General features: G+C 42.7%; 1 protein-coding gene across 4 annotated transcripts in view; it reads right to left on the bottom strand.

Annotated features, from left to right (window-relative positions):
* The window catches only part of ccdc85al (coiled-coil domain containing 85A, like), a 38,208-nt gene extending 18,535 nt beyond the window's left edge, over positions 1-19,673 (bottom strand). Inside the window, exons 1-3 of one of the 4 annotated variants that reach the window (XM_078931220.1) lie at positions 18,967-19,673; positions 16,951-18,031; positions 803-5,180 (exon numbers count right to left, since the gene is read on the bottom strand). In XM_078931220.1, coding sequence (XP_078787346.1) covers positions 5,098-5,180; positions 16,951-18,031; positions 18,967-19,212 — 1,410 coding nt within the window. In that variant the 5' untranslated portion in view covers positions 19,213-19,673 and the 3' untranslated portion in view covers positions 803-5,097. Of the gene's footprint in view, positions 1-802; positions 5,181-16,950; positions 18,032-18,966 lie in introns of those variants that run through there. The other 3 variants (XM_078931282.1, XM_020705635.3, XM_011479668.4) reach the window with 3 other exon arrangements.
* Between the last annotated feature and the right edge of the window lie 460 nt (positions 19,674-20,133).

The raw sequence follows: 20,133 nt of genomic DNA, 5'->3' as shown, positions 1-20,133 counted from the left end.
GTTTTTTCAAAGTGGTAGGAGTTCATTAGAAATTCACCTCTGAGTTGTGGGCAGAACTGTTGGTGCGAAGAAACCCTGTCCCAATCCTCTTTTTGCTTACACTCTCTCCCGCTATCTCCACTCACAACCCCAAACAATGGGGCAAAAGAAATGGCGAGCATTTTCGGAGCTGTCTAGACATACAGTTTTGATCCAGATTACAGTTTAGAGGAAGGAAACAAAGACACTAAATGATCAGTTTGTCTATTTGGATGCATCAGAATGCAGTGTAGCAGGGAGATTATGGTTTAACGATTGTTGTTTGTATGTTAAACCGTTTTTCAAATACTCAGAAACGCAGTTTTAATCTTAGTCTTACTTTATATATATATATATATATATATCCTCCACCATGAGAACAAGAACAAGAATACAAGAATATGTTAAAAACATAGAAAACACAACTTTCATTGGAGTAGGTGTTTAGCTCCAACGTTAAAGGCCAATTTTACAACAAAACAAACGTGTGTACAACCTGGTGTCAGAATGAGTTGTGTCAAGACGTTCATTTCTTTATTTTATTTTCATACGAACTTTGGTGAAAGAGGGGCTATATTATTGAAGTTTAGTTCGTACACGATTAGGGAGATGTTTTTTGAGGTGGATGGACACGCGTGTTGACCAATCGGTACTCTGACTTTACTGTTTCCAACTCAACTAAAAATCTTGGCAGTTTGAGTTTGTGGTAAACTCCTGTCCATGACAGACTTCTTTCTTTTTTTCCTCTAAAATGAGATGTTATAAATAACCTTTCGAGTTAATCTATGTCTGTATCATTATTCTATGCCACATGTCATGTTATGAAAATGGTTTGGCAGCAAGTAACGATTAAATAATAGGGGCTCCTGGATCAACCCCTGAGGAACTCCACAGTTTGTACAAAGTTTTTTGTGTGCGTTTAAGACTGGAATCAACATGGTGCCTGCCTTTACAGAACAATTTAAAGCAACAAGGAGCCTAAGATCCACAATCTGAGGATTCTGTCCAAATATGAGGCTGTAAACTGGTTTTACACAGTTCAGTTTATAGATTAAAATCAATCTAAACCTATACTTTCTGTAAAGGAAAATCAAAATAGAAGAAAATGTTTGCTGAGAAATAGTTCTAAATCCACACTAATGAAACATATTTGAATGAAAAAGTCAGTTTTTCATTAATATGTAGAAACTAACTTGCATGAAAGAGGCTTTAGCACCACATCAAAAGAAAAAAGCAGCATGTCCTTTTTTTGACATGAGCCAAACTGCAGTCAAGAACCTGAGCTTTATGGGAACCGCTTAGTTCAAACCTCCAGAGCAGAGTTAAGAAATAAAAGTCAGATCCAGATCCACGGAAACATCAAAAGTTAATCACTTCTAAGTTGAGCAGTGCCCCACCTCTACTAAAAGTTTCATGCAAACCATCCATTAATATTTGAGCAGGTCAAACAAACATAACTTTGTTCTGTCGAGTAAATTAAAAATACAGATCCATGCTAAATAAAGACCCTTCCTGATCTCAGTGACTTCAATTTTGGCTTGTTGGTTTTTGAATAATCTGGTTAACAAACGATTTTGTGATTGTACAGATCACCCCAGAGAGAATGAGGTAAAGTTCATAAATGCAAGAGAAAGACAGTTTTGTTTACAAGTATCGTTACCTGATTGAGCCATAAAACTCAAGAATACTTGATCCCATAATGAATGAGGTGTTTACTTACTAGATTTAGATCAATATGACCCAAAATTATTATTCTGAATGTAAAATTTTGGTAATGACATCTTTCTCTGGCTAAAATGATCAACTGAGTGTGTTAGCATGACATAACTTATTTTGGATCGATAAATGGGTTTATTTTCACAGAAAAGCTTATTAGTTTTGTTGTAGTAACATTTTTTTAAACTAGAGTCTAATCTGAAAGCATTCAGACTATTTATTGAATATTGGACATAAATGTAAACCATAAGCTCCCCATCGCAGGCATCTATTAGGAACAACATGTATTCCCATCAAAAATAGCATTTACCTAAAAACAGTCAATTACTGACTATGAATGTAAACACAAGCTTCCCAATCTAATAGGAACAAGTATACATTTTTAAAAATAAAGTTTATCTAAAAACAGTCAGAAGAATATTGGACCGATACTAATAAACTCAAGTTATGCAAGTATTGGCCAATACCAATACTTCCACTGATATATCGCCCATCCCTTATTAGATACATTCGAGGAAGCCAAATTTATCTTACTGAAATAATTAAAGGCAAGTGCCTGACTGAGGTAGAAGGAAGGAACGGCAAGGTGGAGCATGAGTGTCAGGAGTAACGCAAGCAAGCATGGATAAAAGCACAGACCCTCGTTGAAATAAATACTGCTGTACATCTTCCTTTGGTCTACACGGAATCCATGTTTATGTGTGGTGCAGATTTTTGTGATTGCAGGGTCAAATCTGTCTTTTCAACACAATGTTGTCTCGTCAGGCAGCGTTCAAAGGCAGAGATTTCCAGAATGTTATTGTTCACTCACCCAAAGCCTTCATATTCTAAAATATCAACACATGGGGAAAGTTTGGATATCAGAAAGACTTAACTTCTGTGTGTTTACCCTCACATTGCTTCAGTAGGCATTCGACTCTCACTCTCTAAGGAAAATTAAAAATTTAAGCAGAGATAAACTGCTGTTGTCCTATTTTAACATGCCCCTACCCATCACTCCACACTGGTGATGAATTATACAACAGACCAGGCATGCAATTGTGAGCAGAGAATACTACAAATAATCAGATCTCAAGTGGTTAGAAAACAAAGTTTTTTTTGTCAACCAAGATGGACGTTCACTCTTAAAACATCACACACAGAATGTCAACACTTAAACCTCCCACAAGCTTCCCAGAGGTGCTTAGCCTAGATGAGGGACATAACCCCTCCTGAGGATGCTGGGCCTTACCCATAGACTGTAAAAACAATGGACAGCTCAACTCCTCCCTTCTCGGATTCCCAAGTAGGAAGTATCATTGCTTCCTGATACGGGCGCCACCATGTTGAAAGCAGTCGACAGTGATTGGTCCGAGTTGCTCATCAGATCTGGCAACTACTGTCCCCATTGCCATAGATACGATGACCCAGAGCGACTCGGACCAATCACTGTCCACTGGTTTCAACATGGCGGCGTCCGTATCAGGAAGCAATGGTGAGGGATTTAGCATGATTTAGCGAGAGCTGGAGGTAAGGCATTTTCTATGGGTGACGTCACACCTCTACTCGTCCATTGTTTTTACAGTCTATGGCAGGGGTGGGCAATTCCAGGCCTCGAGGGCCGGTGTGTCTGCATGATTTCCAGATACTCTTGCCCTACTCATGGCTGATTACCTGGTTCAGGTGTGTCCAGCCAATAATCTTGCCCTACTCATGGCTGATTACCTGGTTCAGGTGTGTCCAGCCAATCAGAACATGCCAGAGCAGGGTATGCTGGAAAACATGCAGGACTGCGGCCCTCAGTGCCCACCTCTGGTCTATGGTCTTACCCAGATGCTCCTATCAGTTGGACAAGTCCAGAATACCTCCAGACATCCAGGAACATCTGTAAAGTTAGGTTACCTGAAGCCAAACCCATTGTTGAGCAGAGCTTGCCTTGCTCCAGGTGCTCACCTGCAAGTCCCAACCTTGGGTTTGGCTTTAGAATGGGACTTGGGTGACTTCCATCTTTGCGACGTAGCAGACGCTGATCCCAAGAATCACTTCAGTTGTCCTTCACTCGGATCTCTATTGTTACTTGGCTACAAGACCATTTTACTCTTAGATTCAGACTAAATGTCATGTGAATGATGCTCCTGCTTCTAGTGGTGTAAAAATGTAAGGATGTAGAGTTTTACTAAAGGTGATTGCAGAAGATCAGGAGTCCTTAGAAAGATCATGTTACAAAGTTATTACTTTGCTTTTTTCTCCTCAATAATGTGTGTTGAGATAGAGTGAACAAAGAAACAACAAAGGCCAGAACAGAGACAGAAGGAAGACAGAAAAAAGGTCAAATTGAGACACAAGAAAGGTAGAATAGCAGACAAAAGCCAAATAAATACAGACTGAAGGCAAAGGAAAGGTGTAATGAAGGCAGCAGACAGACAGAATAAAGATGGAAACAAGACAAAATGAAAGCAACAGGAAAGCGGGCCAAAGACAGGACAGATCAAAGGAATCGGACATTCAGAACAAAGACAGAGTAAAGGTGGAATGAAGAAAGAACAATGGCAGAAGAAAAGGAATTTCATTAAAAACAAACGTGAGAGTAGATGCCAATGTTTGATAATAAAGCTGAACTTAAACAAATATTATTAACGTAAGTTTTCTATATCTATGGTATTTACTCTAATTCAGGGAAATGGTCTCACAACAGAAGTCTAAAATAGACATTTCAGTAAGTAATGGTCAGTCCTAGAATCACTGTATCATCATATTATTGGTATTGTGGGTTGTGTATTTCATGTGATAATATCTAGTTTTTTATCACTAGATTTCCTTCCATTCTCAAACATTTGATGGCAAAGCCTGGGTAAGGTGAACAGTGAAGGTGAACACTTATCAGGTGATGAACCAGATCCCAGATCCTTAAATAAATGTAAGATGTAGGAGCGAGCCCTTCCTTGTGACTTTGAGACTGACGGAGACTCCCTCGGGCTCCGTCCTGCCATCAACATGGCAGCCACTCAACTTCCATTTACAGTAATTACCTGGCCTGGAAGGGTAATCCCCACCCCCCATCCCACCCCCGGCTCAGCAGGTCACACCCAAAGCGTGCCATGGAGGAGCAAAGGCTGGTCTCCAATCCATCAGCTCTTCGTTTTTACCCTACAACCGCAGCTACTGCAGAACATTTGTCATGTACCTCTGGGGCTTCTGCTGGAGTGAAGCAAGCCCACAATAAACAGCTTCCTTCATAACTCAAACGGTGCTACTGTGAGACAAATGTTTGGGGGACAATAAAATATCTCAAAAAGATCCCAGATTTTGGTAGAAATATGTTTTGCATTGCAAGATTATAACGGGAATCATATTCACAGTTCTGCCCTCTTTGTCCTTAATTTATCATCTGACATATTTCATCCTCAGTTTCTGCTGATATCTGCTGTCTTGGGGGTTCGGTGAGGAGTGCAGGACGGGAGAACCGTCTGCAAAAAGAAGACATAAAGGACTGGTTACTCCATGCAGCAAGAGCCACATCTGAGAGAGGAAGCTGGCGGCAGCTTGATTAAAAAAGACAATGATATGCACTGGGGGCAGATAAACAAAATGCCTAATCATGCGCTCCTCAGCTAATGAATGCTTTGATGGTCTTCTTTAGGCGGCATGTTGGGATAATTGGTCTCAGCTTTAATTTCAAATTCAAACGTCACGATGACATTTAGAAGGAACATTTCCCCTCTGCTGGATCACAACTAAGGCACTGAGAATGACTTGAGAATCTCGGAGGGAGGCTCATCCATTTGTTGAACAAATATTTGTTCAAGTAGGTTCAACTGAGGAATATTACATACAGTCATGGGAAAAGTCATGTGTTTTATGAGATGATTGTATTTGAGGATAAACTGATTCACAGATGATGAAGACATGAGGCTACATGTCCGATTGGGTCGACTGACGCTACATCACACCACTTTGGGAAGTTTCTGAAATAATTCGACGCTGTAGCGGTTCATGTGAGGCTGATAGTGATACTGAGAATCCTTTAGCCCCAAGCAGCTGTGACAAACACTTGAACGCCAGCATGTTGCTCAGGCTTTGAGGCTTTCTGTCTGTTGCCTTGTCGCCTCGGCAGATTGGCGAGGAAGATGAAGTCAGAGAGGAATCGGACAAAGAGGGGAAGAATATAACCAGTAATCCACTCAAAAACTTCCTCAACCTCATTTGTTGATCCCGGCCTGGCAAACACCGCATCTTCCATCTCCTGCTGGAGAGGAATTCAGAGTTCTCTCTCTGTCCGACAGCTGGCCGTGCAGAGTGGCAGCCAATTAGGATGAAAAGTGAGAGGAAGACACAGAAGAAAAGAAGGAGAAAAAAAGCAGCTTCCATTGTGAGACTGAAGAGGAAGAACATTATCTAAGAGCCCTGCTTCAATGAAGGTTTCCTGTTACACTGACAGCACTTCCAAAGAAAGCCAGAGGAGCTGCAGAGGCTGAGCTCATCCCACAACCCAAAGATCCACGGATGCTGCTAGTTAGAGGATGGACCACCATTCATGGTCTAGGATGGAAAGTCGTGCACATATGTGAAGGCTGAAATAGTAAACAGAATTGGGAGAAGGTTGAACAGCATGCTTCTCAAAAAACATGAACTTTCTTCTGGTTAAAGAATTGACCAATGTGTCAAATAATATCCCATTGCTGTTTTTTTTTATTATTACAGAAAATCAATTCAATGAAAGCATGTATGTTCATATATAGATGGCAAAGATGCTCAATTACAGTAGGTTTCTAAAACAAAAAGATTAAAAGTTGATTCACATTTCTTTATTCCGTCCCTCTAAATTATTTGTAGGCAGCCACTGGTTTTTTTAGTTCTTTAAATGAAAAACACTTACAAATCATGAAAACATTTGATCAAGATTCATACTTGTAGTTTAAAACTCTGAAAGCATGAATCCAAAACAAAAGTATGTTGTTGAGATTATATATTCTTAAATGTACGTGTGTTGACCGATCCGGATACCAAATATCTGAACTTTTGTCTTTCTTTATTTAAGACTAGCCCTAAATAAGAATGCCACCCACTTCACACACACACACACCCCTCCCGGCCCCCATGCTCGAAAGCAGCATCAGTGCTGCTTTCCAGACATTGGAAACATCTCCAACTGCAAGGGTGTTAGCAGAAACTTTCAAATTGACTGATTTTGTGTGTGTGTGTGTTTTTTTTTTTTTTTTTGGGGGGGGGGGGGGGGGGGCAATCATAGGCTGATTTCTAAATTCTTCCAAAAGACTAAAACATGCTCTTAAATACTTTACATTCCCCAGCATCGCTGGTTTCTTTCCTGTTAGCCGCACATTTCTTCCCTTGTTCTGTTGAGGACAAAAATCTCACAAGCCTGACCTGGAACCTGGAGCTGAGTTTGTGGCCCCCGGCTCCAGCCAGAGGAGGCTTCTCTCATGAAGCTGAACACGTCAGCATCCACAGACGTAACCCTTATATAATGCGGGTAACTAAATAACCCAGCATTAATGGTACGTGGACTGTTGTTCTATTGGATCTTTCCAACTGAACTGATGAAAAACATCATCTCTGTCATCCAATTATAGCTGACAATCACTGATGTAATAGTCATTTTGCCTTTAGCTAAATCCCTTTGTAAGAATTGAGATCCCACTTAAAGATCAATGTTAAGGGCTCCTCTCTCATGAATGTGAGCTTTCTCTGTGCTTTGGTGTTTACTGCACGATGAATGGCGTCACGAGGGCAAAATGTCCCCTCACGCAGCATTCATGCAGCTGATAAGCAGAACTGGTGATTTCCTAAAGCAGAAAACACGATTAAGTCTCGTTTCACTGAAAAAAAAGTCCCCCTTCACTGATGAGATGCGCAGGCTTAGAGAACATTCACCCCTCCAGTCTGGGTCAGGAGACTGCAGTGCTCATGGCTGATTAGAGGGAATTTATCTCCGGGAAAGACAGATGCTGTTAATCTGAGTCAGCACTGAATTTAAAGGACCCTAAAGAAGGTTGTTTATGCCTCGACACTCACGCTGTAATCAGGCCATCTTTTGGACCTGGCCTTGGACCGTGTTCCTGAAGATTAAAGTCTATAGGATTCAGTGTCACTGGCAAAGTCATCATTTTTGTTACAGACATAAGAGTTTATGGTTACATTTGTTTTGGTTTTTGCGAAATAGTAAATTCTGGGTGGGTTTTCCTCCTGTTGTGTGTTTGCAATAGAAAAACCCTATATCTTCCCAAATCTATTTGCTTAATGTCCAGCTATCCTAATCAATAAATGAAGAAGTGAGCAAACAGGTGACATTTCACTGAGAGACAAGTACCTGTTTTATTTTTGTTAATTCTTTTTTTATAAAATGGGTTTGATGGAGACGAAGAGCAGGTCGGCAGAAACGTAAAACATTTCATTCCTGAATGTTAACATGAGAATTGGACAGATTGGTGAACAATGAACTGAACTGAACAGCTGTAAATGATTTCAGGCGTGCTCATTCCACAGAGGAGCAGCACATAACAGGAGTAGAACCCACCCTGAACAGAAAATATCAAATAAAACATGATTAAAAAACCCAAAGAGCAAAATAAAAAGGCACCAATTCTCACAAGAGCTGAAAAACAGGAACAATTTCTGATGTTTTACCTTTGGCACACAAAAGAACACATATTTTATTAAAAATATGGGTTATTTTTCAGAGTTATTTTCCAACCAGGTAGTAAGACGACTCAATTTTTGAGGCTCCGCCTCGGCCTCAGCAGCGTGTCTGCATTTCGCCCACGCAAAAGAAACAACATCCAAACTTTTCCAGAGATGGATGTGCATATTGTGCATATTAAAAAAAAAGGCATTTTTGTCAATCACCGCTTGCTCCGTGGAGAAAGTGTGTGTTTGTGTTAGCCTGGGGGCGGTGCTGGCAGTGGAAGGGGCGGTTCACCACCGGACTACGTCAGCTCGTTTTCGTGGATTGGGAGGGGCTCAGAGAGCAGGTTTTTAGAGGAATGCTCAGAAATGCGTAAACAGATCAAAATACCACTTTGGGGATGTTTCTCGTGAGATATAAACATTATAATACACTTAAAAGCTCCAAAAAAGTTGATTTTGTATGGTATATGCTCTCTAAACCAGTGTTTTTCAACCAGTGTGCCGCGTCAAACTAGTGTACCATGGGAGATGGTCAAGTGTGCCATGAGAAATTTCCCTCATTAACTGATCTAAAAACATTTTCCATCTCCAGGAAATCAGCTCTTTGTTCATCCAAACAGGCCCTGATAAAACACTGAGTAGTTAGGAATATAAAAGATCTTAAAATTACTTTTTCTTTGTGTTTATTTAATTCTACTAAAGACATTTTGATGAGAATGACGGTACCGCGATTTAGCTGCAGCTATGACAGTTTGCAGAAAAGTCCCGCCCCTTCAACAGTCTCCGCCAATCATTCTTGAAGGCTTAATCACATGTCATCAGTCTGACCAATCAGAAGTGGTTAAAGTCTTCACTTCCTTGTTCTTAATTCTGCTGATAAAGTCGCTCAGTTCTAACAAAAATACCAGCTAAAGCTCGTCTTTAGCGGTGTAGCTTTCCATAGAGCCCGGTGTCAGACCGTGGAACAAGTGAACAAAACAATGAAGCTCAGAGACGCGAGTCTTTCTGCAATTTTTCGGCAGTATTCACACCACATCTCCCATGATGCATTGGCTTAAAGGGCCAGTGTCCCAGCGCACAATTAGTTGTCCTTGTGAAACATCTTGAAGCCACAACTGGGCTGTCGATCAATTCAGACCATGAATTTCTGCTTTTGTTTTTTTCTTGGATGCTGGTGTGCCGCGGGATTTTTGTCAAGGTTAAAGTGTGCCGTGGCTCAAAAATGGTTGAAAAACACTGCTCTAAACAAAGGAAAATATCCATCCATCAACTTTCCAAACCCGTTTAATCCCTTTTATGGTCACAGGGTTGCTGGAGCCCATCATAGCTAGGCAAAAACAGAGCACACATTAGGTCACCAGACCATTGCAGGGCCACATAAGCACACACATGCAAATTCATACCTAGGGACAAGGGAAAATATGCCAAATTCATTATACTGCATGTTGTCTGTAAATAAGTCATCACTTAGTGAAGTGCTCTCTGTTCAGAAATGCTGTACCAAATCAAACGTGATGAGGTATTGGATCAGAAATTCAATATTTTTTAAATGAAATGCAAAGGGAACCCTCTGAACTCTGCTTCAAATAGTCTGCAGTTTGTCAGCATGTTATGAGTCAGTGAGTGGGCTGTGGCTAAAAATTCAGTGTGAAGAAGGGATCCCCTTTATCCTTGAACAGATTTGGATCACTTCAGTTCAAATGGGTCATCTGTGGTTTGGCTGTAAGGAAAGCAAACGCTGACCCTGAATAAGTCATTTTTACACACATCTAAATCACATGCTGGCATGCAAGCGCATGGAACATGAAATATTACTGTGCAAAAGGCTTAGGGGATAATCCATGTGAGGGAAGTGTACAACATCATCACAGGAATTTAATTCCATCTTCCTCCAAAAAGAGGATGAGGCAGGAAGGCTGGATCAATGAAAAGCACACATGAAATGATCCTCAATCTGTTCCCTGTAGTTTTTTTTTTTTTAACCACACAAACTATCATCTGTAATCCTTGACCTTCACTGGACCTCAGAGGTTTTGGGGGAGTTACAGTGGATGTGAGCGTCATCAAGTGAAAATGACATTTGGGTTTTCCTTTTCTGTTACTGATAGAAAATCACAATCACATCATGCCACTGAAGTGCTGAAGATGCTAGGAAGTGATCATAAAAGCATATATCAGTCGACAATCTCCCGAAAAACCACAAAAGCTTCATGAAAATTTCATGGTGCCGGTTAAGGGCTGTTAGGTTTTACATTTCACTCCGAGCCTTTCCAACAGTTATGCCACAGTTGGCAAACAACTAAGCCCGAGGTCCAGCGAGTGTCCAGTGCACGCACGACATTTCCAGTTAAGGATTTGGAGGCTTTAAAGTGTTGTGGCTCTCACAGCCCTCATTTAGGTCTCAGTTTACATAAAGAGGGAGCTTTCTTAGAGCTGCAGGGCACACAGGCTGCTTCCATAGAAACAGAGTGACGATCCAAATCAAAGTAGAAGTTCTCTTTATTATAATCCGACACGATCCATACGGATTATAGAAGGGCTAAAGGTAGCGTGTTTACTACCAGGCTATCATTTCTGATGCTGTACTGCAGTTCTTAAAAAAACTCTGGTTAGTTAACATTTGATTTCAAAACTGTGCCACAAACAGCTCTGTATTCAATGACATCTGATTGTGCGCTGTCTCCGACATGCTGCTATGATGAGATTGAAAGTCAAATTCAGGTATTAGAGCTTCTGCACCATCTTCAAAGCCAACAAACATCCAACTTTACAGCTTTAGAGAACTTCAAATTTGCAAAGACATTGTGTTCAATGTCTTTGCAAATTTGCATGTAAGGTCTCAATAATGTCTTTGATTCAATTCTGTCCTTCAGAACAACTAAACATGACAATCTAAACTTTCCTGCTGTTTTATTATGACACTTTATTGTGTTTAATAGTGATTTACATTTTCATTTGTCTGTGATTATGGACAATATTTGTCTTTTGTAAAAACTGAAAGTTCTAACAATCTCTGCTTGACAAAAAGCTAACCTGAAGAGAAGCCTTTGTTTTTTGATAAGCCAAAATGGGGAGTACTGACGAAAATTAAGACAAAAAGTTGCAAGACCGTCTGGAAATTTGCTCCAAGGATGCAAACCTTGGAGGAAATTTAATTCCACCTTTTTCCAAAGAGGTGGAAAGTAGATTGATGCTGAGCTAAAATAAGTTTCAGTTATTTAGGAAGGAAATACCATTTAAAGAAACAATCTACATGCGACTTTTGTCAAAAGAAAAGGATTTTGTCTTTTTATAGAAATGTATGTGTTATTTGCAAATTATACAGGAAGTAGCAGCATATTGTTCAGTCAATTAAGAAAAGAATTTCTTAAATTTGGAATGTGGTTTGTTAATTGGAACTGCTTTTGGATTTCAGTTGTGATTTCACAAAGTCTCACCCCTAAAATGACCGTTTCTGCAGATGGATGCTCCTCCCTTATAAGCTTCACCATAGCTTTAGTCCATTTCAGCTCAGAGTTGTTCCACCAACATTCTCTCCTGAAGCTTTAGTATATTCCACACCTCTGTCTTCAAATGGGTATGCATGATTTTAACATTTGTAGATATGCAAAATTTCCAAATCCTTATTTTGTTTACTGGTATCGAGATCCAATCTGTAACCCATCCACTCCGACACGTTTGGTTTGCAAGGCCAGAAATCTCAGCAAGGATTTCCATAACTCCCTCTTTCCAACCCCCTCATCCAGCTCTTCTGGGAAGAGAACTCTTTTTTTTTTTTTTCTAAAATCCAAACTCCCCAGCTTCAAACTCAGCCATGTTGCAAAAGGTCACTTCTTTTATTATTTTTTTCCTTGTCTTGTCAAACAGCTGAGCAAGCAGATCAGAGACGAAGGCCTCTTGTGTTAGACAGATTTTACTGTTACAGTCAGAGGCGTTTCAGGCTAGTTAGTCGCCCTGGGTGAAACAAAATATTTTTTTACTTTATAATTTAAAAAAAAGTAAAACACACTTGTATAGTTGAATTTACACTTATGTTATAGTGTGTAATCAGTTGTGTTTTCTTCTTGAAGGCTAGCTGACTTCTAGTAAAAATTGTCACATTTTTTAGTTCTTTTTTTTCTTGAGCAGAAAATTTCCAACGGCTTCATTAATGAACATCAATGGAAACTAAAGGACATATTCTTCTTTATTTTGTGCTTAAGTGTCACATGAAACTGATGTGAAACTATTGTGTACATTGCATCTGTAGCATTGACTGTATATGAGAAAGTCAGAGAAGCTTAGATGAAATCAGATGAAACAGATGAAATCCATCAATAAGCTAATTAACAAGACTAGTCTAATTAAGTGCAAACCTTCATTTGTCGGGATCGGTGTGGACACAATATGCAGGACGCAGAAAGATCAGAATCAAAGGTTCCTTTTGTTAAGTATTGTTAGTAGTGTTTGGACCGAACCGGACCGGACCGGACCGGACCGGACCGGACCTAAAGCCAGATGCTGTTAGCTGACAAACAAAACAATCCGGCAACAAATGCAAGGAAGACGCAGATTATAAAACAGGGGGAGTGATTAACCAAGAACAAACAGGTAATAACAGGTAATAACACTGAGGGAGAATTACACTGGGAGGGAGAAGTCAAGACACCTGAAATGAGAGGACAACAGGAAGTAACAAATAAACCAAAATAAAAGCAGAAAAACCCATCCTGGCCCAAATACCTTAAATCATTAGCCATGTGGCAAATGTTGCTCCAAATTTAACTCACAGTGATGCAGACTCGTTTCTATTTTTCTTTTCTTTAACTTTTCATAAAATCCAGTAAACCCAATAAAGTATATTAATTTTATTGATGACAACTACTTTTTATTTGGAAGCAGCAGTTAGTTTGTTGCGTGGAACTGCGAACCCCCCCCCCCCCCCCCCCCCCCCCGCACTCCACCAGGGTATTCTACACAGAGGTCATCATAGCAGCAAACTGACACGATAGTAGGGGCACCCTAAAAAAAATTTCAACAGTTTTACATGGAAATGGCTAGTTTTAGTCTAGGAAAACTGCGGGGGGGGGGGGGGGGAACTGGCTCATTTTGTTCTTTTTTTGGGGGGGGGGGCGCTCGTGTGCCCCCACAAGGTTGCGCCCTGGGCGACTGCCGACATTGCCCACGTTAAAAACCACCAGTGGTTCCAATAGGGGTGTATGGATCTTCAGACAAACAGAGTGTATATTTGTATAAACCCCTTTTTTATTTGAGGCTAAGCTTTATTTAAAATAATTATATGGACTGATTTTTGGACCGGACGGAAAAAAGAAGATAGAGAGAGAGTGGGATGTTAGAGATGTCGATAATACAGAGTCATAACATAAGAGTGTCATAAGTACATTGCATGACTTAGTTCTCACATGCACACATCAACACACTAACAAATAGTCTGCACACAACTCTATACTGTTTTAAGTATATTTACACATAGAAGACTTTTCTCAAAGGTTGCACCGACTGAAATTAAGTTAAGCACACAGACAGGGACACAGAGAGGGATGTTAAAACAGTACCTATGCCAGTATTTGTGCAAAAATGAATAAACAGGTGGGTTTAAACGAATATGTGCTTCGTAGAGTGTACCTTGACCACAATGCTCCACCAAACGCAGGAGGCCCAGCATCCCACACCCCAGAGCTGCCGGCAGACACCGCAGCAGCCCAGCCGATCCAGACACTCAAGAGCTCCCCCGACTGTCAAAGACCCTGGAACAACCACCTTCACGCACACCGAACCCCCACCACAGAGATGAAGCCGGAGGACTAGACCCGGCAGCCCTCCGGCTGAGGAGTAGGAGGAAAAGAGGGCACAGAGAGCTGGAGCCCCCATCAAAGTAGGGATCTGCCCCAGCCCAAGGCGCTCCAGGCCCAGACCAATGCCCCGACCACACAAGACTTATGCCGGCACCCAGATGAGAGGTAGGCCACCCATGGGACTTGTGAACCCCACCCACCCCCAGAGGCAGGTCGAGACCACCCATGCCCGGTCCGCACTGCACACCCAGGCAACCTGCCGCCAGCCCCACCGAGGACAAACCAGCGAAAGGCGCAGGAAACCGACTGCCCGACTGGGGATTCTAAGGTGACAACAGCCAAACTTCCACCATTTGGCTGCACCAAGAAATTCTTCCCATAAAAGTTACAAACAGAACTAGTGACAGGCCCTGGCTAGTCCAGCTCTTGCCAGGATATAGTCTCATTTACAGCTGGTTACATGAGTTCCAACTCTGTTTGGATCAAATGCCTCCTCCCAACGGCAGACATGTAGCCTATATTTCCAGAGAACTGCAAAAAATACGAAAATAATTTTTTGTTTTTATTATGATAAAGACAAAACACCAAGGTTTTGCTGTATTAAAACTTGTGAGATTGAATAAAAACCGAACTTCCGTTTATTAGTACACAGATGAAATTCACTAAGACGGTACAAGCTTACAAGTAAGCGTCCCCAACAGCTCTATTCAGCACCATATAACTTAATGAACGATAAACCTCTCTGAGCAAATACCAAAACATTTTCTGTACACCCACCGCACTGACCTGACACAAGACACCCCCCAATCACAATTAGTGGTAATGTTTAGTGATATGCACAGTTGGCTCCATGCACCCAACCTCAGTCATATCAATGGGACATCGCTACACACAACATAATGTGTCTTTGTTGTCCATTTGCTTAGTATCAGAAGCACATGCTACTACATCTGTAGTGACAGAGCTAGTGAACTTCTAGAAATGCTAAAAGCTTTTCAAAGGCTTTGTCTATCCTCTGGGTAGTGACAACATGCAACAAGCTTATGATCAGATTTGCTTGGTGAAGTTGAGTAGCATGAGCCTGCAGCATGTGAGTGCGAGTGCCGATGAAACTTTCCCTGTCATACAGGGTCACGTTTAAAATATTGTGGTGGCTATACCGTAGTGTGACTCAAAGCACACAATTAACCTTTAGAAGCGAGCATGATTCACCATGCAGTATGGTTTATCATAATACACAATGAGTCCACTGATTTAGCTCTTAGGTTTTCATCTCCAGTGTTTGCTGTTGTAGTTCTTAGATTCACTGGCTGACAAACCAAAAGCTGCTTCGGAATTTTGGTATTCATTCACTGACACTACCACTTAAGCTACGGACACACCGGACATGCATTCAAGAACGCACTAAACCCGTTTCTTATACTTGCGTATTAGGGATGGGCCGATAAAGTTTTTTTCGGCCAATACCGATAACCAATATTCTCCCTGCAGATGTGGCCGATAGCCGATATTTGCCTATATCGATATTTAAGTGTCTACAGTAACACTTAGTTTAGATTCCCTTTTTGTTTCTTTGTCAGAAATCCACATTTTTTCTTTTACTGGACAATCACATTGTACTTGACCCTTTTTAACATACAGCAAAGGATCTCATAGGAACAAGTATCATTTTAAAACTTCCATATACATATATGTGAAAGCATTCAGACTATTTATTGAATATTGGACATAACTGTAAACCATAACCTCCCCATTGCAGGGATCTATTAGGAACAACATGTGTCCCCATGAAAAATAGCAATTACTGACTATGAATGTAAACATAATCTTTCCAATCTATTAGGAACAAGTATACATTTCAAAAATAAAGTGTTTCTGAAAACAGGGGCACACCTCGGACAATTTCTTAATCTATTGCAAGGCTTTACGAGCACACACAAACTAATTGGTGTTCATTTGGACCCTTAGTCTCTAAACATGAGCAAGTGACCTTGACTTTAGTGTCAAAACTGGGATCCCTCTCTGGCAGTAACAAGCAAGAGATGACATCAAAATTATAATTCATGATTAAAATCTGATCTAATGACATTGTTTTAGCTTTGTGATCCTAATTTCTGCATTAAAAAAAAGACTCTGTGAAGAAAAAAAAACCTTAACTGAGACCCTTTCCGACAATAGGTGACGTTTTAAGGATTTATGCCCCACAGTTGGACTAATTTTTCACCTTGAAGAATTTGTTCTTTGGTACCCGAGAACATAGTGCCACTCAGCACTTTTTTCCCGGACTCCAAAAATCATTATCAGCCACTGCTGGGTGTTTAAACAACAGCCAAGTTGCTACTTTGATTTTTTTTAAGCTCGGCCCTGACATGCACGACTCCCGCCGATGTCCCACAGATGGGCATGGAGGCAGCAAAGATGTGTCCCGAGTCACTGTGTAATCACACCTCAAGTCTGAGCGTTTGTTCTTTGGGCTGCATCTTCTCAAACTGAAAGGAATATGTTCTAAACTTATGTTGTCTCTGTCATTTCTCAAGGCAACACTCACTCTTCCTAAGAGGCTCAATAACCAATACTGCTGTAAATGTTGCAGCACTGCAAAGAGGAGGAGTATCAATTTTCTAAATCAAGTAATCATACTCCCTGGAATGTCTCCTCGAAAACATACACGGCGTGACATTAGCTTTAGTTTTCTGGGTTTTTCTCTGAGGTTTCAGACTGCTGTTTTCAGTGACTCGCTGCATTACTTTTCTGAAAGGTTTGGGGCTACAGAAGCACAGCTGAAACGCACACTTACCATTCATGCCATTATAGATGCTGCGGTGATGCGGCGACAGCTCGTCTCCGGCTGGCCTCCTCTGCCCCTCTCTAACGGGGCTGCCGAACTTCACCTGGTCAGGGCTCAAACTGTATTGATGCCGGTGGGTCTCGGGGCTTCCGCCCTGGATCATACAGCCCTTTTCATGATGATCCCCAGTACCTAAATGCACATGCCGGGGTTCTGGGCTCCCACAGCCGGTGCTGCTGATGCTGCTCCTCTGATGCCTCTGATAAAGCTCCCCGCTGCCTCCCTGGCCAACATAATGCTGCCTCTGGCCCAGAAGGAGGTCAGAGCTGTGGTGTTTGGGATGCTGTTCCGGGCTACGCTGGCCTATGCTCCTTGCGTATTTTTCTGGGCTCAGGCCCCGCATAACTCGACTGTGGTCGGGAATCGATATGGAGCCGCAGCGGGGCCGGCAGAGCTGGGGCAGCGTGTACGGGTACTCGAGGCTGGTGCTGCGGTGGCGTCCGGTCGGGTGCACAGGACTGGAGCCCTCCCTGTCTCCTCCACTTCCTCCTCCAATTCCAGTGATGCTGCTACACCTGGGTTTGTGCACAAGCTCCGGGCTGCCTTTGTCTCCAATGCTGACAGCACCTCCTGCAGCAAGGTGAGCCTGCTTGTGGTGAGGGTGATCGGAGCTGTCAGCACTTCCAGCGCTCGAAGTGCTGCTCCCGTCCCCTACGTCTCTCATCAGGAGCCCCTGTCCCGGCACCAGAAGCAAACTATTCTGGCTGTCTATGGAATTGCGGCACCCCCCCATTCCTGTGTTCCCCCCTGATAAGTTACCTCCGACGAAACTTCCTCCTTTCTCCTCATCCAGCAGAAGGCACAGCTCCTTCAGCTCCAAGTTCTCCCGAATCACCTCCTCCTGTCGGAGCTCCAGCTCCTTGAGCTTCTGGAGGTAGAGGGTCACCTCTTTGCGCATGATGCTGGCGCTGTAACGCCCAAGGCGCTGCCACTCCCTGGAGACACGCTTTCCTTTCTGACGGTCGTCGTCCAAAAAGCAGCACAAGTCCCTCAGTTCACGATTGTCCTCTTGCAGCTTCTGGTTGATGTCCTGAGAAGGAAGAGAACAACATGATGTCCTCCCAATTAACCATCATGCAGCAGCAGCCCGCTTATGAGAAGATCAATTACTTTGAATCACTACCAGGTGTAGCATTTTCCCTCTATTCGCTTGACAAAATTGAAAAGGAAATTGAAAAGGATGTGGCCACTGTGCTCTGTTTTAATGCTCTTCCAGGTATCGCTCAGATGCTGTGTGCAAACCCGTGAAATGAAATCCTAATCCTCTCTACTTTTCCCTTAAAAGAGCAGAGTCCCTGTATTCACTGTGAAAGCAGATTAGAATCCTCAATCCCAGACTGCATGGTAAACAGAGATGACACACCCTTGACAATGTTGCATTAAACAACATTAAACAGCCTGCAGCTCCTCCCTCTCCTTTAAAATACCCCCCCCCCCCCTCCTCTTGTCAAACCCTGCAGCTCCTTCCTCTGTAATTAGGCCGCTTGCATGGGTGGAGGTGACGAGGTCTTGGAGAGAGAGGAAACCGATCCCAGAGCTCTGAGTCTACTTCAGGCGAGCCTCATCTGTGCTGTAAACATTGTGAGCAGTGCATACATTAGCCATGTTAAAGGCAGCAGTGAGCGGCGTGAGAAAGGCCGCATGCTGCTTCAAAGCAAATGCCAAACTCCTATGGGCTGTTTGGATTCTAACAGGCTGAGGGATGTGCAGGAATTTTCTAGGAATGTGAGGCCTGTGCAGACAGGAAGGCATCCTGATAATCATTAAGAAGCCACTAATTTGGCTGATAGGCTCAGTCACACAAACACAACAGGGAATGTGGCTGCTCTCATTTGCACGAATCTCTCAGAGGCCTACACGCTGAACTTAAGTGATGTCTTCATCCACGCATCCCTCCTGTCATGCGCGTTCTCAGGTGCGCCCCAAACCTATGACCTCATCCTTTCTCCATGTGCGCCCCCTCACCTTCAGCCCCCTGATCTCATTTAGGTGCAGCTGGAGGCTGCGGTTGACCTCTCGGATGAGATTCCCATGGTCGAGAATCACGCTCATCTTGTCGGCCTCAGAACGTCTCAGCCGTCGCACCAGGTCCTCCTTGGTCCACTTGAGCAGATCCTCGTCCGTGATCCCGGAGATGTCCTCCGCAGGACTCTCCGTTTTCGCTATCGACAGCTGCAGCTGCGGCTGGGGCGGCGGAGTCACCTTCTCCATCGGCGCAGCTCCTCCGGCATCCACAAAGGTTACAAAATACTCGGAGGTTCGCTTCCAAGCTCTGCGCGCATCCGCTCCCCGCTCTGCTCAGGGGTGGAAAGCCGTTACCGACAGCAAATCGGTGGCATAGTTTTGGCCTGTGTTCCTCCACGCGCTCACACCCTCACCCACGGAGCAACAGCTGACGCCGCCGGCTGGGATCCAGCGGAGAGAAAGGCTTTCTGCTTTATCGCTGCATCATCATCCTCTCAGCCAGGTGGACCTTCTTGCGGCCGGCGTGCAGCTGAATCCAGAGTCCGAGTCCGGCGTGAGAGGAGCTGCTGGGAAACCTGCAGGAGAGGGGCCGCCGTCTGCTGTGCAAAGAAGAAAAACACACGAAGAGCAAAAAGCTCTCCCCTTCTCTCCTCCTCACCGCCTTTCTCCTGCTCTCTCCCTCCAGGGGTTTGCCTCTCATAAAAAAAAAATACTACCCGGCTGCAGCGCCACCTAATGTTCAGATCCGTTCTTGGAGAGGAAACAGAATGTGCAAAAGGGCGTTATGCAATGCGATTTTTAAAAATACATTGTTTTCTCTAAAAATATTAATACTTTATACTACTTAATGGTATGTTAATCAAGACCGTTTTAATAAACATTTAGAAAAGTAAGTTTTGATGTTCATATGTCTAAGCATTACATCATGACGTCCACGTCCAAACTTCAGCACCACAGACAGCTACCGATTAATGCCATTTGTGGTCCAACCTGGGCTGTGTCCGAATTCTCACCCTAATCCCTAAAACACTTTATAGTGAGGGACTATGTACTGCCATGAATTTTAAAAGCAATTCGGACACCATGCTCACTATTTATTTAAAACAGCAAATATGACATCACAGATTTCACAAAGTGAAAATCTAATTCATGAGCGTTTTATGACAA

The sequence above is a fragment of the Oryzias latipes genome, chromosome 1 (assembly GCF_053564925.1).
Source record: "Oryzias latipes strain Hd-rR chromosome 1, Olatipes_Hd-rR_3.1".
NCBI lineage: Eukaryota > Metazoa > Chordata > Actinopteri > Beloniformes > Adrianichthyidae > Oryzias > Oryzias latipes.
This window is presented reverse-complemented; position numbering and strand designations above follow the sequence as displayed.